Source organism: Pleurodeles waltl, chromosome 4_1 (genome assembly GCF_031143425.1).
Source record: "Pleurodeles waltl isolate 20211129_DDA chromosome 4_1, aPleWal1.hap1.20221129, whole genome shotgun sequence".
NCBI classification, from domain to species: Eukaryota; Metazoa; Chordata; class Amphibia; order Caudata; family Salamandridae; genus Pleurodeles; species Pleurodeles waltl.
This window is the reverse complement of record NC_090442.1, coordinates 535,201,043-535,223,858: the sequence shown is the minus strand read 5'-3', so window position 1 is coordinate 535,223,858 and position 22,816 is coordinate 535,201,043. Positions and strand designations below refer to the sequence as shown.

The following is a 22,816-nucleotide window of genomic DNA, read 5'->3' as shown; positions in this document are numbered from 1 at the left end:
ATCCATCACTGGCTGATTATATGGGAAAGACTTTCTTAAAGAGGTTATTTAGGAGAGGAAAATGTTACCAATATCAATATGGATCACACTTAGGGTCTCATTAAGAGTCTGTTGACCCCCGCCGGTTTGGCAGTCCGACCGCCAAATTAAGCTTTTGGTGGTCAGACCACCAAATGACCGCTGTTTTTGCTAGGAGCAATGTTCCCGACAGGCTGACGGCTGTGCAGGTTGGAATCAGCCAGGGCGGCGCTGAACTCAGTGCCCCCCTGCTGATTACAACCTGGTTCTTTGCCAGCCTTTTCATGGCAGTTTCAATGCCACGAAAAGGCTGGCGGAGAATAGCTGCAGGGGGCCACAGGTGGGCCCCTGCGCTACCCATGCTGTGCAGACAGTGCGCATTACAATGGTGCCCCTGTGGGCGGCAGCACTGCAGCCAGCTCTAATAAGTGCCGGAGACAATGCTGCCACCACTTTCCCGCTGAACTGACGGGATCAGCACAGCAGGAAAGTTGCAATGGGGCCAGCGGGGTGGTCGCCAGTATGGTGGCAACCTCCCTGTTGAAAGTTCAGCGGACAGGTCTTCCCATCCGCCGAACTCTTAATTGGCCCCTTATTAGCAAAATTAAAAGGGGTCAATAATGGAGCATGAGACACGCATGCCCAATTTGGCCCCAATGAAACAAGTTGTAGGTTGGGCTTCAACTAAATAGCATCTAAAAGGCCGTTGTGGAAACAAAAAAACTGGTGAAAATGATAATACATATGAAAGCACCAAAAGGATAATATTGTTTTTTTTTTTATTAGATGTGGGTAACATCAGAATTTTTTATATAAAGTATACATTTTTAAGATAGGTCTATATCAGTGTCTTAAGGATCACTAGTGAATTTTATCAAGATATATGAAAATTCAATATTATTCGTTTCATGCATTACTACATTTAACACCAATATTCTTATCTATTACTTAATTTACCAGTCTCCTTCAAATTACCAGTGGTTATCTTTATTATTTTACTTTTTGGAGAAATTGCTATTTATACACATGCTAGGTTTATATTGTGTGCAAGTATGTATTTTAAATGAACGGCAATTTGCCTAAAACTTTGGCAAATAAACCAAAACAAAAAAAAACAGCAAATCGGAAAGAAGCCTAGAAATGTCAGAGAAACCATTCTCGGCATTAGTTTATTTGTTATGAAAATATCTGACAGGACAAAATATAAAAACGCATGTAATGCAACACCACTGTATTGCGATAGCCTACACAGGAGTAGTGGAAAAGGTAAACTAAATTGATAATTACACAGTGATCAAAAACGGTCACTAAGGTTCATTTCATCTAGAAGAAATTTTCTTTTTTGATTGTACAGGCTCTCAGTATTCTGGTATTAGCCCTGACAAAACTATAGCACAGACAGACGATTATTCAGAATTACATTTACTAACATCGGCCTTAACTATATTAATCAACAACATATTATTTTCAGGGTGAGATGGTGGAGGATATAGGGAATGAGGGTGGATCGTCAGTAGAGGGAGCTTGACACAGATCACCAAAGACACGGGACACGGAGGAATGGGGGGGAAGGACACGGGAGGAGTATACCATGAAGGGGACAGTGAAAGTCAAGGACCTTGATTATAAAGTTCAGGGACAATAAAAGGCTTTGGCGATCCCAAGAATGAGGGCAGTAATGGTGGAGAAAAGCTACTGTGGCACCATGAAGCAAAGGGATGGGACAAGGTGGCAAACATCATGATGTGGGGGGGGGGGGAGGTGTGAGGAAAAAAAGAGGGGTACAGACAAGGTGAGGGGAAACGGGGGAACACAGCCCAATGACAAAACAGAAGCGTGAATCTGATATGGACAAAGGCTAGTGGCATGACAGACGTCATACATCATGTGGAAGGGGGTGGCAGGACAGTACCAAGATACTGTGGTTGTGGTTTTGAAGCCTATTTACTGTTCATACCATTAAGGAAATCAAGGTACCCCGCATGCAGTGGGAATTTCAGGGTCAGAAATTCTAACCATGTTTCGTGAAAACACAAGTATAAGGGCCAGTGTAGAGGTGGGCAATGAGTTCTAGAGAAACTGAAAGACAGAATGGGGGCACAGAGGAGCCAGCATGTGGCGTGCTACCTACACATCCTGCAAGTAGTACAGCTACCGATCGTTCCACATGCTCTAATAAATCAGCCTTCAAACTGATGTTGAAATAATTGCATTAAAGACCGGCAGCTGAACTACTAGGAATGTTCCCCCCCCCCAAGAATATAGGCACAGTGATCTATATAAAACAGGAGCAATGGACTTTGCACACACACACACACACACAAATGTGCACTGCAACATTAAATCTTGCAGAAGAAATATTGTTTTGCAGAGTAAAGAAGTGTTTTCTTCCTCGTTAGGAGCCTATTGTATTGCATTACAATATTTTCCACACTCGTTAAAACGCAACTACACGAAAAATAAAATACTAAAAGAATCAAAAAAAAAAATCAGCGCCTTGGGAGGTAACAAATAATTAAATCTGCTCTCTTTCTGGGAGGTCCCAATATTAAAGCCAAATGAATCGTGCCATATGGTTACTAAACTAATGTAGGTATTAATATTGCACATGTTAACGCCGACTGCTTCTGTGCCACATACGTATCGTATCCCGTGCCTGCACAATGTACATTTTAGGGACACTTACCTTGACATTTGTGCGGTGCATCACGTATATATCTCTTCGTAAAGACGTTTTAAGTACCCTTTTTTTTATATAACGTATACATGTGCCAATATGAAAGTCGAGTGATTAAAGATACACTTGAGCAAAGTGCCCACATCTAACTGATTGTCCGAGTCGATGTAATCAGAACTCTTCTAGGGGCCTCTAACTGAAACCTACAAAATACTTCCTTTGTTTTTTTGTTTTGTGCCCAGACAGTAGGACCCTCTTAAAAAAAATCTTCTGGTAATCTCTTTAAAAAACATAACACTTATCGTAATTCGTAATAATATGTTTTTCAGATCTAACTAAAAATGAAAATTCAAAGAGAATAAGGCACACTACATGGCAGATAAATTAAAGTTCCAATGCCACGTAGTATAGAAGAAGCAGTCTTTTATTAGTGACTTGAATTATGAAAGTGAAGCAGTGCACAACGATAAACTCCGATACAAAATTATTACCTAAAAATTAAACTTCTTTAGGGCATCAAGTTATAAATGTATTACGTAAAACTACTTGAATGCATCAAAGTATAAAAAATAAGCAATGAACTACAATAAACTATGTATCAAAATTATTACCTAAAATTACTTTACGGCATCAGAAACTGTGCCAGAGATTGATACATTTCTGCAAGTAACCATTCAAAACTGTCTACATTTCTTACATAATGGAGTATGGTTTTGATGGTCAGTTTATTTATTCTCCAAGAAATTATAAATTTAACATGTGGAGAGGACCTGGAAATAAAATGATAATCATGTCAGAAAGCTTTATTTTTAGCAACATAAAAGGATTACTGACTCTGCAGCTCTGGCAGTCATGATCCAGATCACCGCAGAAGAGAATTAGCCTCAGTACAAAACTGATCCGGCTTAGGAAAAAAAAACCTAACCAGTAAGGAGACTGGATGTCATGACCATGAAAGCGGTTGATTCCAGTAATGTTTCCAAAACGTAGTGGAACATTTGAGCAATACCAAGTGTAAGTGGACTATGAATGGATGTAGGTAGGGTACAAGGCAGGCGGCCATCAAAGTAAGGTGGCTTGAAGCAGGAGCCATGGACCATGGATGATGGCAATGAACGTGCACCCAACTCGGTCTTAAAATGCCTGCTTACTATTTAAATACACAGTCACCAGAATTAAAACTAACACAGCTCAGCCAGTAATTGTGCATGCTGCAGATAACGTTCAAAGTCATTACTCACTAGTTCACTTCGCTAAGGCAGATTCAGACCCATTCTTCAATGACTGTAAAAATGAGCACAAATGAATTCCACAATAGTAATAGCCGTTATCAAGGTCTGTTGATCAGCAAAAGGGACACCTACGTTGCCTTATGTCGCTAATACCGGTCTCTTTGCTGCCACCAGCTACGATAACTGCCCACAACAGCTAACCTATTGGCTCTACATTTCCATCTGATCTGTCTGGATAAGACATCACAAAGTGGTCATCTAGGCTACCCGTGTCCCCTGTCTGAGGCTCTGGTGGCTGTAGTGCACCCAAAGACGTGAGGTTAGCATACAGCAAGAAATGGACATCAGTCATGCAAAATAAAAACAACAAAGCACACTCACACAAATAAATGCTCTGCAGTGGAGAACACAAAAATCTTGGTGCGCCACTTACCGCATCACTGACTTCTTATGAAAGCATAACTTAGCATTCAAGTAGCCGGCAGCATCTATGCTTAACCAGGCACCAGCATCCACATCCACACAGCATCAGTAACACAAAGATATTAGTCCCCAGATATCTGCGGCCATTAACTGTTTACTCATGCCAAGTCCGTGGAAACACTATCAAGCTTGCTATAAGGTCATCAGCAGAAGTGTCCATTCAGCCATTACCAGGCTCAAACAAAAACCACCAACTCCAGTTACACAAGCAAGCACACACAATAAGGCCTGCTTCCTATTTTGCAATGTATAGTGATGTTTGTTCCACATGACCCCATCACCTTCTTCTTTTCAAAAGATGTGGGCAAAAACAAAACGTACTTAATTATATTTGTGGAACCAGCTAAGGCATCACCACTCAAGGCAGCTCAACCCAAAGTGCCCAAGTCATAAGTACATATTCCAGTTGGGCCAATTGCATCATGCCCTCCTAGCCGTTAAGCACCAATTTTAAATGGCACACAAGACGCATATTCAGCTATCAGCACCCTTCCTGCCTGACAGAATCCATATGAATCCTGCTGTCAGCCCTCTCTGGTCATGCTGTCAATCAGCACCTTTGATGCCTATTGAGACACCAGCAAGCAGTCAAATCGCAAAGTCCAAACAGTGACAGACATCCGCATCTAGGTCCACCCAGACATTAAACGCCATACCTCCTCAGAAATGATCATCAATCACAGTCCATGGCCTTTGCACTTTCATTATACACAACGCTAGTAAAGCACTCTGCCAACTCACCCATCAACATTAGACGTTCATATAAATACTCCTCAGACGTTTAGGCACTTTGAGGTATCCTCCAAGAAGCACGCAGCACCTTACAAACCACAAAAATCAAACAGCACCCACGATACCCATCCTGCCATCGCAGTAAAGACAAGAGTTACCATGTGACTGTCAGCTGAATAACCGTTTCCAGTCCTTAAAAACAAGTGCGTTTCCAGAACAATAAATAACACGTGTTGAGTTTACTTCAGTGTACCAAACACTTTCTACCTGTGTAGACAATGACTACAGCGCCTCATAAAGGGATATTAAGACATACACAAATGCCATAATACAGAACAATGCATCTAGAACAAATACGTGTCACAGAAAAATCCAAGTCTGTATATGCCCCGGTAAAGTCACCTAGCAACTGGCCCAGCCTTCATCTTTTCATGTACCAGATATCAGCATCCACGCGCAACTAGCCATCCGAACCCCACTTCAGCTACAAGCATCATCAAAACCCAGGTATTCCTCATTATCACCACGGTCCCTCGCCCAGACAGCATCATCCAACTCTGCTGAACCCAGACTTGGGTAGCGCCAGCTGTTCGACAATCATCACCCGAGCACACAGCACCAGCCGTCAGCAGGTGAAGGGAGTCAGCATCCCGTCCATCCAAGCACGCACCCCGGCTCCTCGCCGCCCCTCCCGGTCAGCGCCCGCGGGCCGGTACCTGCGCTCCTTGTCCTGCTGGTTGGGGTCGTGCTTCTTGCAGAGCTGCCGCAGCTTGGACAGGTCCCCGGCGCAGGCGGCGCGGTGCAGCTTGCTGAGGTCGCGGTCGCGCAGTTCGTAGCCGGCGGCGGAGGTCAGGCTGCCGGTCTCGGAGGCGCTTGGGGACGCGCCCCGCTTCCTCTTTGCGAAGTTTAAGATCTTCTTCATGGGGGCGGCTGCGAGTCCAAGGAGCGCGCGCAGGCGGCGGCTGCCGGGAGGAGGGCGGCGGAGAGGGCTAGCTCGGGACGGAGCCTCCGCGGACGGGCATATCCGCCGAGACCCGATCTGGCGCGCCGACGGCCGGACACGACCACCGCCGGACAGCAGGGTTACGGAGAGCAGCCGGCTCGCCGCATCAGGTGGCTCCCAGGGTGCCCGGCATGGACGCGCGGTCAGCGGGCACAGCTGCGGGGTGTCACAGGAGCACGACTGCCTCTGCTGCGGGCCGGACGCGTCGGCAACGGTATCCTGGCAGTATGCGCACATCTGCGCATGCGCCGGCGCAGCTACATTTTGACAAACTCGAGCATCTCCATGCTTTAGGGAGCGTGGCGCATGGGCAGTGCCAGCACAAGCTCTCAGGCATGAGTTCACCTCGGTGGAGTTGTTTATGATGTCATAGTTACGGAGCAGCCAATCAGCAAACAGAAATCCGCAACGTCCCTGGACTTTATGGACACGTGCCCCAAGCTCCCCATTGTTATGTAAACATCGTTCTTTCCACCACAGGCGTTGGTTTGTTCCACTTCAATAGACGTGCCTTGAGCTTTCGGTTTGTAGCGAAGCACTACAGTAGGCTGTCGCAACTACTAATTATCATTTTCATATTGATGTTCGATATCTTCATAGAAAACCCATAAATCGCTTACTTATTTCCTTGGTCGATTGCTGAAGTGTAATAAAAAAGATTCTAGCTATAGCATCTATAATTTTCAGTTCTTATAAGGACACGGAGGCGAGGATTTTGCTTCTCTTTCCATGCTTTATTTTACTCAACTGCCAATTAAAATAGAGATTTTTTAAAACTACATTCCCCATAACTTCTTGTCCACATATATATAAACTCCTGACATCACAAGACTTTCTCTTTCTTTGCGAGTAAACAAATTTAGAACTTGAGTCTGTTAATAATCTGAAACAGTCTTACAAGAACACCAGAAGTTCTTCAACCCGAAACTGGAACCAGAACACCAAAACGTCTCCTTATTTGAGGTCCAGTCGAAAACTGTCGGAACCAACCAGAACCTTGGGATCCCAGAAGAGGCGATCCTATGCCATTCATTGCTGAAGCTAGACGACACCCTGGGAAAGCAAACTCCAGCGAAAGTCCATCTACTCCAGCGAAAGTCCATCTCCTCAAGATTGCGTCTGCTCAGTGCCTGAGAATACAAAGTAAAGTCATAACAGCCATTCCTTCAATTTTCAAACAACAAACTAACAGGAGGGTATAGCAATATCTTTGCATTATGAGTATTCACATAAACAACATACTTAGACCTTACGTAAGTCTTCATAAATCATCAGGGTGGGATAGTCCTCACCTCCATGTCCTTAATAGAATTGAAAATTCTTGACGCAATAGCTAGACATTTTTTTTATTCTGTGTGAGGACCGAAGGCTCAGATTATGCTTGTTTAAAGCTGAGCCACCACTATCGATGCAACATCTACCAGAGGCTTATAATAAAATTGATTTAAAGGTGGATTCAGATGACCAATCCACTGCCTTCTTGATATCTTCTAGGCAAGATCTTAGGTTAAAAGATTTGGATGCCATAGCACCTCTAACTGAATGAGCTACAAACATGGAAGTGTCCACTCCTGCTTCAGAAAAAAGCCAATGCAGCCATCCAGCCAAAGTGGCAGATGTAACCGGTTTAACCCCTTCGCTGCCAGGCCTTTTCCCCCTCCTGTGCCAGGCCTTTTTTTGCCTATTTGGAATAGTACTCGCTTAGGCCCTCATAACTTTTTGTCCACATAAGCTACCCACACCAAATTTGCGTCCTTTTTTCGAACATCCTAGGGATTCTAGAGGTACCCAGACTTTGTGGGTTTTCCTGAAGGAGGCCAAGAAATTAGCCAAAATACAGTGAAAATTTTGTTTTTTTCAAAAAAATTGGAAAAAGGGGCTGCAGAAGAAGGCTTGTGTTTTTTCCCCTGAAAATGGCATCAACAAAGGGTTTGCGGTGCTAAAACCACCAGCTTCCCAGCTTTCAGGAACAGGCAGACTTGATTCAGAAAACCCAATTTTTCAACACAATTTTTGCATTCTACTGGGACATACCCTATTTTTACGATTTTTGGTGTTTTCAGCCTCCTTCCTGTCAGTGACAGAAATGGGCGTGAAACCAATGCTGGATCCCACAAACCTAAACATTTCTGAAAAGTAGACAAAATTCTGAATTCAGCAAGGGGTAATTTGGGTAGATCCTACAAGGGTTTCCTACAGAAAATAACCAGCTGAAAAAAGAAAATATTTAAATTGAGGTGAAAAAAACAGCAATTTTTCTCTACGTTTTACTCTGTAACTTTTACCTGCAATGTCAGATTTTTGAAAGCAATATACCGTTATGTCTGCTGAACTCATCTGGTTGTGGGAATATATAGGGCTTGTAGGTTCATCAAGAACCCTAGGTACCCAGAGCCAATAAATGAGTTGCACCCTGCAGTGGGTTTTCATTCTATACCGCAATTCATTTGCTGAAATATAAAGAGTGAAAAATAGCTATCAAGAAAACCTTTGTATTTCCAAAATGGGAGCAAGATAAGGTGTTGAGGAGTAGTGGTTATTTGCACATCTCTGAATTCCGGGATGTCCATACTAGCATGTGAATTACAGGGAATTTCTCAAATAGACGTCTTTAATTACACTCTCTCTTATATTTGGAAGGAAAAAATGTAGAGAAAGACAAGGGGCAATAACACGTGTTTTGCTATTCTATGTTCCCCCAAGTCTCCCGATAAAAATGATACCTCACTTGTGTGGGTAGTCCTACTGCCCGCGACAGGAAATGCCCCAAAACACAACGTGGACACATTAAAACAGAGGTGTTTTTTGCAAAGTGCCTACCTGTAGATTTTGGCCTCTAGCTCAGCCGGCACCTAGGAAAACCTATCAAACCTGTGCAGTTTTTAAAACTAGAGACCTAGGGGAATCCAAGATGGGGTGACTTGTGGGGCTCTGACCAGGTTCTGTTACCCAGAATCCTTTGCAAACCTCACAATTTGGCTAAAAAAACAATTTTTTCTCACATTTCGGTGACAAAAAGTTCTGGAATCTGAGAGGAGCCACAAATTTCCTTCCACACAGCGTTCCCCCAAGTCTCCCGATAAAAATGATACCTCACTTGTGTGGGTGGGCCAGGTGCCTGCAACAGAATAAGGGCAAAAACTTGTAGAGATAGAGGGGATAGCACCGCAAGTTGATAAGGACATATTCTTCTTTTATACATCTGTAGGCAGACTCTGCTTTGGGGACCCACACAAGTGAGGTGTCATTTTACTTGGGAGACTGAGGGGAATGCTGGGGAGTAGGAATTTTTCTGCTGGAGCAGTGATCGTACAAATGAAAGTCAGGAAAATATGCTTTTTTAAGCAAATTTGGAGGTTTGCAGAGGAGTCTGGGTAAGAAATTGTTGGGTGATCCACGCAAGCCACACCTCCCTGGACCACTTGGGGTGTCTAGTTTAAAAAAATGTCTGGGTCTGGTAGGTTTCCCTAGATGGAGGCCGCACCCAGGACCAAAAACATAGGTGCCCCCTCCACCCCCAAACATAGGTAGTTTTGTAATATATAATTTTGATGTGTCCACATACGTCTGTGATGTGCCAAACACTAAAATTGTGAAAAGAAACGCACTTAGGTTATGTGAAAAAGACCCCTCACCCACCAACCAAGTTGGTGGCATGCTTCATCATCGGGGTCCCACCTGAGACACCTAGCATGTCTCAAGTGTGCTGCGACGCCCTTATTACTGCAGAGCAGGTTTTGTCATTTGTACCACACATACTGGTTGGATTTGGCACGAGGGTGAGTGATGGTTCAGTAGATCAAATTTTATTAACAAGAGATTTCACAAAAGTGAAATGCACTTGTAATAACTGAAAGGCCAAAAAACTGAACAAATGACTCACAGCTCGTGAGCTGTAAAGCCACGGCAAGGCACCAACCGCTTTACAGTCCATTCACACACCTTTCATACATGACATGCACAAGACCATTCACGCCGCCAGCCACGGGCCCAGCACATTACAACACTTGCATCGACAGACAGCACCAGTCAAGGGCCCATCACTTTCATACGCCCACATGCCTGATACAGCAATCACACCAGCTGATGAGTGTTTTGACTGGCGTTTGGTTGGCACCGCAAGCCAAGCGCCACCCCACCCATACCGCCAGCCAAGCGCCACCCCAAGTACACCGCCAGCCAAGCGCCACCCCAAAAACACCGCCAGCCAAGCGCCACCCTACGCACACCGCCATCACTTTTTATTTGTTTATAAACAACAAAGAAACCACTAACTAATTATAAAATAAGTACAAAACTACAAACACAAAAGCTCTAACTAAATACATGACAGTAATGCCAACTGTGAAACTGAACATATGAAAATATAAAACAGGCAGTTTACGCTCACTGTATTTCCCAAACATTTTTTCTTGTGTGGGAACTTCTAAAACAGCCGGGCACACACAGCCCAGGCTTTGAAGGGCATTCGGGGCAGTACATCTGGCTATCCCTCCGGATTGATCTCCGGGCACATACTCTACATTTCTTTGTAGGCAAGTCTTTTTTGGGAGTGGGAGGAATGTGATCTGGAATGTGGCGATCTTTCAATATAGCCACTTCCTTCACCACTTCTACTCTAGGAACTGTTGCCCGTTCCACCACAATAAGGTTCTCTATCACTGACTCCTGAAATTTAACAAATGTCATCCTTGACTCAGGTGAACAATCCTTGAACAAAATAAAAGTATTAAAAGTTGCCAAATGAAATAAATGTAAGGCCAACTTTTTATGCCACACGTAAGACTTACGAAGAGCAGTGTAAGGTTCCAACCTCTGATCTACTCTATCAATACCACCCATGTGCCTATTGTAGTCCAAAATGCATTCAGGTTTGCGCACTTCCGCAACCTGACCCCAAACAGTCACAGGGGAAGTACTCTCATCATGGATGGTAGATAGCATGTACACATCCCTCCTGTCTGAAAATTTTAGAGCTAGCAGCTCATTATTCCGCAAGGCACTGCACTGTCCCCTCTCAAGTTTTTTACAGACAAGCTCCCTTGGATAGTCTTTCCGGTTAGAACGGATTGTGCCACAAGCCAACAGCTCTAAACAACTCTAAACAACTCCTTGAACAAATGCACTCCAGTGTAGAAATTATCTACGTACAAATTGTGACCTTTGTTAAACAGTCGTCTACCAAGTTCCCACAATTTTTTTCGCTAACTCCAAAAGTGGCCGGACAACCAGGAGGGTCAATACTGGAATCCCTACCAGTGTAGACCCGGAAATTATACACATATCCTGTACTACTTTCTGACAGCATATACAATTTAATCCCATACCGTGCCCTCTTACTAGGAATGTTCTGCTTAAAAACTAAACGCCCCTTGAAAAGGACCAAAGACTCGTCCACACTTATCTCTTTGCCTGGAACATAGACCTCTGAAAACTGATCTACAAAATTATCAAGGACAGGCCTAATCTTAAAAAGACGGTCACAATCAGGGTGATCTCGTGGCAAGGCTAAAGCATTGTCTACAAAATGCAGCATACGAAGAATAAGCAAATAGCGATTACGTGTCATAGTTGCAGGAAATATAGCCGTTGCCATCAAGGGACTAGTAGACCAATAAGAAGCCAGTGACGGCCTCCTGATCAACCCCATCAAAAAAGTCAAACCTAAAAACTTTTTCATCTCTTCCAGATATGTGGGAAACCACTGAGTAGCTCTAGACTGAGGCCTAAATCTGGCAGCGTTGTCCCTCAAATATTGCTCTGCATACAAATTAATCTGCTCCACAACTTCCTTCAAAAATACATCGTCCATAAACAAGTGTAAGAAATGGACAGGCAAAAAGTTTTCAGTGTTGACTCTACACCTTGGGAGACCAGTAAATGCAGGTAACTCCATGTCTGGGGCAATCCAGGTGTCAGGTCTTCTAATGGGAAACTCTTCAGCCCCAGGCTGCTGTACTCTTGGCACATCAACCTCCTCCTCTAAAACAGGCCCTTCATCTGCACTGAGAGTAGCTTCCTCATCAGAAGAATACTCTCGGACAGAAAACTCACTGCCAGAATCTCTCACTTCTTCCTCTTCCTCAGATGCAGAGTCAGTCTTGTAATCATGGTCTGGAGACGACTCAAAGAGCATGCCAACAACCTGCTGAGCGGTCACTCTGCGGCTAGCCATGATCCTCACTAACAACAAATGGATTGCCAACAACAACTAGCACTAAAATAAGTAATAAACAAAGTGTAGCTTTATCACAAAGAGTTATGTACTAAAAAACAATACCACTCACTTGCTTGAAAAAGCTACTCACCAGCAACTACTCTGCACAGACACAGCAATCACCAATGATATCCCACTAAAAAGAAAAAAGAAACAAGCTAATTAGACATATGACAACACAAATATCATTGTGCTCAAATCTAAGGACAATTTCACACACAATACTGCATTTAGTACACCACCTACAATCATGTCATTCATGCCTGTCAAAAATACTCCTTTGGAGTAAACTGCTTTCACTTACCTAAAACATGCAACTATGCAAACCACAGGACAACTATTGCCAAAACCGCAAGGATCCACAGCAAAGGAAGCAAAAGCTTTGAACTAGAACAAAAAGAAGAAATAAACTGTCATAATCACAAATACAAATACTTTGCCAGTTGACAAACACCCCGCCACCAAGAACTTAGAAATTGTCTCTGGTGCCTAAGTGGCTTCTGCCCCACTAGGAAGCAGATAGGCCTAAAAAAATAGGCTGATCTGCCTCCAAGGTGGGCAGAAATGGCCATCACTAACGTGCCCCCTTTGGGGGGCGACCCTTGCCAAAGGTGCCGACCCCCCACACAAAACACACACACAGGATCCCTGGTGCCTAAGTGGATTCTGCCCCCATTGGGGGCAGATGGGCGTAACAAAATTGGCAGATCTGCTCCCAAGGAGGGCAGAAATGGCCAAAAGCTCCGTGCCCCCTTTAGGGGGCAACCCTTGCCAAAGGAGGCAAACGGGGGGCACCCCCAGCACTAAACAAATAAAGGGGAACCAAAAAAAAAATCCCTGCCGTATTGGTGGTTTCTGCCCTCCGTGGGGGCAGATGGGCCTACAAAAATAGGCCCATCTGCCCCCAAGGGGGGACAGAGATGGCCAATATGAAATTTCCCCTCTTAGGGGGGGCGACCCTTGCCCAAGGGGTGCCTCCAAACACACAAAACACACACACACACCTTACAATCCCTGGCGCCTAGTGGGTTTCGACCCCCCCCCCCGGGGGCCAGATCGTCCAAAAACATGGCCTATCTAGCCCCAGGGGGAGCCGAAACATCTAAAAAAATTAATGCCCCCGGGCCAGCGAGCCTTGCCTAAGGGGTCGCTGCCCTAAAACAGAAAAAATAATTTCCCTGGTGTATAGTGGCCGATCTGCCCCCAGGGGGGGCCGAAATAAGAACAAAAAATTAGCCCCCAATGGGAACGACCCTTGCCCAAGCGGTCGCTCCCTAAAATACATGCCAAAAAATCGGCCGATCTGCCCCGGGGGGGGGACGAAATATGGAAAAAATTAGCCCCCAATGGGAGCGACCCTTGCCCAATACTCCCTAAAATTTCTGCCCAAAATTATTTCCCTGGTGTCTAGTGGATTTCTACCCCCCCCACCCCCCCGGGGGCAGATCGGACAAAAAACTGCCCCCGGGGGGGCCAAAATTCAGAGAAATGAGCACGCTGACATCATCGGATTGCCGAGGGGAGGGTCGGGGTGGAAGGGGAAAGGCTTTCCCTTCCATCCACGACCGGGGGTGTGGGTGGGAACCCCAAGGGGGGAGCACTAGCGCTCCCCCCAGTTCCCGGGTGCAGGACAAGGTGATCTCGTCCAAGGCACCGTACAAGTTAAAAGGATTTCTTAAGGCAATCAGTAACTGCCCCTCTGGATCTGCCCGAATTCACTAGTAGCCGCCTCATAAGCTCTGAGGCCTTGTACCACAAACGCAAAAAGTAAAAGTGATGGACGGAATGCTGAACAAAGTCAAACATTCACCCCCAGTACAGAGATCTGGGCCTTGTACCACACACAATTTGTAATCATTAGGGAGCGCTGGATACGAGACAGACTTAGTTAGTCTTGGCCCTTCTGAGAGCTGTAAAGCTCACACCCTCCGGGAACAAAATGGCAACCGCTGAAATCCAAAGCTCTAACGTTTGACACTCTTTTGCAAGAAATCAAACATAACAGCATAGTCAATTTAGCCGCTAACTGTTTACATGATAAGTATTTGTTATCAGGCCAGGATTTCAAAAACCTAAGTGCTACATTCACATCCCATAAGGAATAATATTTAGCTTGTGGAGGATTGGACAAACAAATATCCCTCAGCAATTAACACACCTGGGGATCCTCTTCGATCAGTGTACACTGAATTGGCACATGACCCCCCCGAAATAGCCGATCTGTAATTGTTCACCAATCTATAAGACAGTCCAGATTCAGCTAAAGATGACAGAAAATTAATTACCGAACATACATCTGCTTGAAAGGGATCCAAGCTACTTTCGCTACACCAGCAAACCCACCTCTTCCAAGCTGAAGCATAATGCTTATGGGTATTTCTGGAGCAGGCCTAGTTATTGCCGAAATACCAGGCAACTTCCATCTATCCCCGAAACCTTCCAGGCCACAAACTGGAGTTGGTTGGATGAGATCAGAGGATGTGGAAGGCCTACTGGGTCCTGCAGCAGATTCGGAAGATGAGGTATCAGAAGAGGAAAGTCGCATGACATTTCCAACGCTAAGGGAAACCATGGCTGCGCCCTCCATAACATAGTGTTTAAGACTAGGTGATCTTCTGACGCCTCACCAGGTATAGGACTCTGGGTATCATACTGAATGGCAAAAATATGTACCCTATCTGGGGAGACCAGTCATGCAAGAACACATCCATCGCCAAAGCCTCCGTATCCGGATGCCAACTGAAGAAGGCCGGAATCTAACGATTGGTCCTGGAGGCAAACATGTCCACTGAAAAAGGACCCCACAGGTGATTGAGCTGTCTAAAGATTCTCAGATGTAACCTCCAATCGCTGGAATCCCATAGATGCCGGGACTACCAATCTGCCACAGAGTTCTTTCTGTGTGGGAGGTATTCCGCAATGACAAAAATCTGATGTTGCAGACAAAAATGCCAAAAATCCTTGGCAATCTCTGCTAACATGCAGGACTTTGTGCCCCCCAGTCTGTTGACATAACAGACTGTTGAGGCGTTGTCCATCCTCAACAGAATGCAACTGTCCAACTTGATTGGGGAGATGCTGCTGATCGCAAAGGAGCCTGCTAACAACTCCAGACAATTGATGTGAAGTTGAAGCTCATTCTCCGTCCAACGGCCTCCAATGAAGAGGGGTCTACATCTGGCACCCCATCCCCACCTGCTGGCATCTGATTCCAGAATGACATCTGGAGTCCTACCGAAAATTGCCCTGCCATTCCAGGCTTCCATGTGGGTTAACCACCAATTAATTCCCAGTCTGGCCTCTGTCGAGAGTTGAATCTGATCCAAGTAAGACAACTCCTTTTGTAGGTGGTGAATTTTTGAGGCATTGGAGAGCCCTGTAATGAAGTGTTCCTGGGAATATCACCTGAACAGACGAGGCTAGGAGACCCACAATCCGAGCAATGGATCTCAATGATATTGTCTGGTCTTGCAATGCAGATCTCAACTCCTTCTTGATATTCTGAATCTTTTGAGGAGGTAGAACTAACTGGGACAATGCTGAATCTATCTGAAATCCCACAAAATTCCATCTGCTGAGAATGAATCAGGGATGACTTTGTTTGGTTGATGACAAATCCCAATTCCTATAACAGCTTGACTGTCCAAGACAGATGAAGAAGTACAGTCTGGGGATCTTGGGCCATTAGGATTAAATCGTCGAGGTAAATGATTAACCTGACGCTCCTGGCGCGAAGGGCTTTTGCCACCGGTCTTATGAGTTTGGTGAAACACCATGGGGCAGATGAAAGGCTGAACGGAAGGACTTTGTATTCATAATATTGCCCTTTCCAAAAGAATTGAAGAAAGCACCTGTGAGGAGCGAAGATGGGAACTGAGAGGTAAGCGTCCTTCAAATCCAGTCTCACCAGCCAATCGACCTCTTGGAGCAGATCTCTTAAAAGATGGATACCCTCCTTCTTGAAATGCTGATATATTAGCCACGAGTTAAAGCTTTTCAAGTTGAGAACTAAACGAGATCCCCAGTCTTTTTTGATGACTAAAAAGATATTGCTGATGAAACCCCTGGGCTGGGGAGAAGAAGGACAAATGGCGCCTTTTCGCAACAGGGAACGAATTTTCTCTACAATGAGTGCTTGATCTTGTAGGGAAAAAATATTTCTGGAGGACGCGCATCTTGGACTGGAGAGGTGTAAAATTCCAGTTTGAAGCCCTAGAGTGACTCTAGTACCCAGGTGTCCTGAGTAATGGTCGCCCAGTTGTGTATGAACTATTGAATCCGTACCCCCAAAACTACCTCTGAAGAGGGTATAATTCTCACATGAATATGGTGTGTCCTGATTGCCTTTATGATAGCCTCTGCCTCAACGGAATCATTGACAACCTCCCCGAGGTCTGGTAGGGTAGAAGGCTTGGTCTAAGGCTTGCTCCTGTCAGGTGTTGCGAGATCTGTAGAAGGTCTCACGCTGAGAGCCCTGGTAAAATCTGTGGCCTGACGAATGGGCTTTATAACGTTCAGCCCTTTCAGAAAGGGCATTGCAGAAAACGTTCTTTAAAAGAGCTTTGTCTAAAGTACTGTATGTCGCCGCAAACTTCACCAGGTCCTTCACAAAGGGACCCCCAAATAACAACCCTTGGGCTATTGAACCAGATTTGGAGGAAGCTAGATCAGTTAACTTTAAGTCAGTAAGCAGGAGTATTGAACGTCGTCGCTCTGTGGACATGGCAATGTTGGCATTACCCAACTGACATACTGCGCGTTGTGCCCAGCCAATCAAAACGTCCAGATCCACAGGATCACCTGACTATTTTAGTAATGGAACCTGAAATGTCCAACAATTTATCCTGACAAGACCTCCAGGCTCAGTCTAGTCCTTTTTTGAGGTCCTTGGCCCATTTTTTCATAAAATTTACATGGTTGGGTCAACCTAAGGAGTGCTAGCTACGTTGCCGTCCAAAGCCGGTCTAGGACATTCCGATTTCAGACTCGCCCTGACCTCTTTGTCAAACCCTTGCCTTTAATGTACTTGTACATAACTGGCAACCTCCGGGAGAGGGGACCAATTAGTGGAGCAGGTGGATAATCTCAGAGGGATCAAAGGTAAGTACCTTAGGGGGACTAGGCCCCTAATCCACTCCTTGAGCATGACTCCTTTTCTTGCTAGGCCCAGTAGCGTCGTCCTGATCACTATCAGAGTATCCTTTGGATGAATCTGACCCCGAAAGGTCCAAGATTTTTAAAGGGCCTCAGCCGAGGATGTCTGTGGTTGTGCGTGGCTGTATCCATGTTCATTCATAATTGTTGTAGACAACTTCTCAAAAGCCTCAGAAGGCCACTTTTTTGCCTTTGCTCTACCCTTGTCTTTTCCCTCCGCACCCGAGGCAGATGAGGGGTTAGGGTCTGCAGAAGTAGTCAGCGGAGGTAACCAGCCCTGCTGGCGAGCAACGCCCTTTAGATGAGAGGTCAGGGGACCCATAGCTCTGGCCATTCCCTGGCATCTAATAGGCTTTCTGCCCCCCTCCCCGGGGAGTGGATCAGGGGTAATTGCCCCACCTGCCCACCGGTGGGCAGAACAACTTTTTCCCCATTTATTGGGGGTGGGGTATGGCCATACACCCACCCTCTTTTTTTGAAAAATATTCTTCTCTGGTGTCTGGTGGGTTGAGCCTTACAAGAATAGGCCGATTTGCCTCCAAGGGAGGGGGGGGCAGAAAAGGCCTAATAATAAATTGCCCCCGTGTAGCGACCCTTGCCTAAGGGGTCGCTCTCCTTATAAATGTAAAAACAAGTAATAAAAAAAAAAACTCCCTTGTGTCTAGTGGGCATTTCTGCAGCCCGATCACTTCACGATTGGGCTGCAGAAATGCTCAGAAAGACATCAAAGGAAAGGCCTTTCCTTTCCTTTGCTGCCTCTTTGCCTGCTCCTACACACACCCTGATCAGAAGAGAAATGCAAAGCATTTCTCTTCCGATCGCGGGGCGGCCTCTGATGAGGTCAGAGCGCAATTGCGCCCTGACGTCATGAGATGTCACTTGGCGGGGGTTAAAGTCAAGGGGAAGCGATTCCCCTTCCATCCCTGCCCATGGGACGGGGTGGGGGGCCCTCGGCGGAACTCTAGCACTTCCCCCGAGGGCCTGGTGCAGGATGTAATGGTTACATCCTCGCCATCAGAGCATTGCTGCCGAGGACGTAACCGTTACGTCTGTGGCACCCAAAGGATTAAGGACACTGATGCAATGATTACGCACTCTCTTCCCCGTTGTAATGAAATAGCAGCCATGTGCAAAATCACAAATAATACCAATGTGTACAGTAAGAAAAAAAACTAAAAAACCCACAGTAGAAATAAAGTAAACTACAAATCAAATCATGAACGTCCGTGATCAATCAGGATGCAGATGGTGACCTTAAAGGTATTGTCAACATCTAAACCACCTCTTCTTGCTGCGAAGTTTTCATTAGAGTAAAGAACACAAAGAAAATCATTCTACCTTCTGTTCGGAAATTGAAAGGAAACGGACAAGAGACCTGGGTTCACAGTAGAGAACATCTGCTAAGATTAGGTCACATATCAGAATAAAAAACATTCTAGCTTACAGGTCAAAAATGTTCAACTCCGTTAAGGACAGAGAGGCGAGGATTATGCTTCTCTCTCTTTACTGTGAAATCAAAAGCAGCCAATCAAAACACTTAAAACAAAAAACTACTTTTCCCATGAACCCCAGTAGTCCAAACTGTCTACCAATCATGTCTACCTCCTGTATTTCTGCCTCTGCAAACACAGTCCTTCCTCTTTCTTTTCAATCAGCGTAAATAAAATACTTGATTCGATGATTTGATTTTATGTCAGGATCAGATGCCTGATTATGCTTCTCTTGCTTTACTATAACTTTCAGAGCAGCCAATCAGATTTAACGTGAAAGAAAAAGTACAACCCCCATGAACCCAAGTTTGTATATCACATGGTCCAATTACCAATAACAGCCCCTCAAAAGAGACCTCCTCCATCTTGGCATCCTCTTTTTTTGCTGCTCGACAGCCAGTTAAGTCACACAATTATTTTCTGTCCTATATGTTATTGTAAGATTGATCTGTTTGTTGAGATTATTGTTTGATTAATTGTAGAGGATGGCCACCGCTTGCGTGAGCCGTCTGTGCACTCTGTATCAGCAGGACCCGCGGACCCTTGGAGCACCTGTCCCGCTTTTCTGGAGCGAAACTGCTTTCATTTTTTGTATGCAGGGGAGTGCTTCAGCCTCTGAGGCTGCGACAGCTTAGTCGCACACCTCTGTTCTGTGGAGCGGGAGTGGGAGCGGGCGCCATCTTGGTTCAGCCACGATTCCCCTTTCTAGTTCTTTGGGACTCAAAGCACACGCGTGCGTGCACGCTTTATGCCGCGCGTCTTTTGAACACGGCAAAGAAGTCTTGACAGTGTCAACAGTGCGCTCTACCCTTCATGGGCATATTTTTCTATTGAATTAAAGCTCCAGTGTGTGCTACTTGGCTCCCCACGCCCGAGGCATCAAAGTGTGCCCAGAGTTGTATAAATATTGCATAGGCTCTGTTCTGCCTTCCTACTTATCTCGTATCAGAGCTTACAGAACCTCTCTGGAATGCACTTCTGAGTTCAAAGAAGACCTTTATTGTTGTTAATTCTTCCCCACCCACAAGTTCTTGAGAGACGAATTAATAGACTTCAAGCACACGTTCAAATGAGTAAAAGTAGTCACAGCAATGAAAACAAAATATATCACAGTACTTCTCAGTTGCAATGTACACAGCAGATTATATATTCAATGCAAAGCATATAAATCAAAATGCATCACCGTATGAGACCTATCTTCAGCTTCATCTTTCTGGGGTCTGCAAGTTGATGACTCCGGTCAACTGCGAGAAAGAGATTATCTACCCACACAGGAGACTGGCAACTGGCACCTAGTTCCAGCCTGAAGCCAAGCAGATTCGAATCTAAATCACTGAAGCCCAGAGCCATCCTTACAAAAGCGTCCCCCCTCCTCTCAGAAAAAACTACGCAAGCCTTTGGAGACTGGCCAGATCTCCTAGACTTCTCCTCTTCCCAAGCCTGAGCAGAAAGGAAAACACCAAATGTACTCTCTCTTATCAGGTCTAGTCTGGTGTGAAGAAAACAGCTTGGTTCATCTTGTGGAAAAACATAGCTTGGAAAAATACAGACATCTGCGATGTTTCAACTGCAATGGCTAACTCCACATTAAAGGCAATAGGCAGCTAACCTAAATATCAAATGTAATGTCAAATGTCATGTCAAAGCCAATAGGCAGCTGAGCTGAATACAAAATGTAATGTCTAATATCATGTCAAAGCCAATAGGCAGCAAAACTGAATACAGCATGTCAAAGCCAATAGGCAGAATACAGAATGTAATGGCTAATGCAATGTCAAAGCCAATAGGCGGCTAGGCTGAACAAAACATACAATGTGCTACTAGTGAGCACTGAGCAACTAATATGCGCAGTGGTGAAACACAAAGTCATTGGTCAAACACAATTAATAGCATCACAGGCTCTTCCTAGAGTGCTTTGCAGGTGCCTTCCTCCACTCTCTAAAATACTGCTTTCACCTGATGGGGTTGCACTCCCCCTTCGGCACAGTTGCCAGACTGTTCAACTCTGCAAGTGTGTGCCCGCACTCCCTAACATTATGGTGCATTATGACCCATCTGAAGAGGAGGATGGTGAATTCCAGGAGCTATCCCCTCCTTTGAGGAGAATCTTGTGGAGGTGTTAGATAACAACATCCAGCTCTTTGTGACTAAGGCTTTGGCCAAAGCCCTTGGCCCCCTGACTTCCCACCTTAGGGGTTTCATGCCCCAGCAAGGCTGGCTTCCTCCTATCGCTCCCTCTACAGAGCATTCATCCTAGCCACCTAAGCCTTCCAAGGGAAAAACAAAGGCAAAGAAGTGGGCACATTCTGAAGCTTTTGAGCAATTATCGGCGGCAGTCCTGGAGGAGCATGGGTATAGCAACTCACGCTCTCATGCTCTCTCTTTGGATGACTCTCCCCGTTACTCCAAAATCGCAGGATTGGATTCCTCATGGGATCCCTTAGAAAGTGACCAAGATGAGATGTCTGGACCCAGCAAAAGAAGGCATCTACTTAAGGTGTTGACATTCGAAACAACTGAAATTGTGCATCCCTGGGCGACCAATTGGACCCCCCTCCCTGAGGTAGCTAGCTATGTCCAATCTCACCACAGATAGGGTTTCATTAAGGAAGTCAGAACTAGAATCAGTTCTGAGTGCCCCAGACCAAACCTGGAAGGCAAAGTATCTGAAACACCAGAGGTGGACCCCACCATGGTGAATTTCATGAAGAAATAGGCCAAAGACCCTAAAAAAGGGCTGGACAGGGCCTGGCACTCCTGTCAGGACAGATTGTTGGACATTTCAGGTCCCATAACAAAATTATTGTAACTAGGGTTTTAGTCCAAGGAATCTGGAGTGGCAGTAAATTGGGATGTACTGATTGGATAGGTGCAGCATGCCATCTGCCAGTTGGGCAACGCCAACATGGCAATTTCTACAGAATGGCGGCGCTTTATTCTGATGCACATAGATCCTAAGCTTAAAGACCTCACTTCCTCAGAGGCAGGTCCTGTGGTGCAGGGTCTACTCTTCCATAGGCCCTTTGTAAAAGACCTAGCCAACTTTGCTGCGACTTACAACACCTTGGATAAGGCACACCTCTCACTGAAAAAGTTTTTTCAAACCAACAGTTTTGGCAGGGCTGGACAATACAGGGCCTGTTTGTCAGGCCGAGGTGTGTACCAGTGATGCCAACGAGACAACTTTAACCGTTCCGTGGAGTTTGGCAAGATCAGTATGCGGACCAGACCTTCTACCCCATTTGAGCTCATGGTGGTCACCAACGCTTCTGCTTAGGCTACAGCAGGGGTCATGAGAGAGGCAACTCAGAGGCATGATACTCAGGTGAGACTTCTACCATTATCAGAGGTGATTTTGGGGGGCAGGATTCGATTATTCATCTACAATTGGAAGTCCCTGACTCAGAACTCGTGGGTCCTCAAGTTTGTTTTGGGGTGCAAAATGGAGTTCTACAGCTCCCTGGTACAGACATTCCTGCTTCAAGAGCTGTATTTTCCCCTAAAAGATCGAGAACTTATTTCAAAGGACATCTCCTCTCTCCTTCAAAAAGATGCCATATGCCGCTACGCCCCACATCCAGGGGGATACATCATCACCATTTTCCTGGTCAGCAAAAGAGGAGGTGGGGCACATCTAGTGCTCAATCTAAAGCAGTTCAATTCTTGGATTGTGTACAGGCATTTCAAGATGGAGGGTAGTCACCTTCTTTGAGATCTGCTGCAGGAAGGCGACTGGATTGTCCGTTTGGACCTAAAAGGCGCATATCTCTCGGTTTCAATCTTTTCTCCCCACAGACGTTTTCTTCAATT

The 22,816-nt window shown here is 45.4% G+C and overlaps 1 protein-coding gene across 14 annotated transcripts in view; it reads right to left on the bottom strand.

The window, feature by feature from the left end:
• Positions 1-6,476, bottom strand: part of ANKRD26 (ankyrin repeat domain containing 26) — an 829,339-nt gene extending 822,863 nt beyond the window's left edge. For 7 of the 14 annotated variants that reach the window (XM_069228888.1, XM_069228890.1, XM_069228891.1 and 4 more), the window contains exon 1: positions 5,859-6,458. In XM_069228888.1, coding sequence (XP_069084989.1) covers positions 5,859-6,382 — 524 coding nt within the window. In that variant the 5' untranslated portion in view covers positions 6,383-6,458. Of the gene's footprint in view, positions 1-5,858 lie in introns of all 14 variants that reach the window. The other 7 variants (XM_069228894.1, XM_069228896.1, XM_069228898.1 and 4 more) reach the window with 2 other exon arrangements.
• Positions 6,477-22,816: the final 16,340 nt, after the last annotated feature.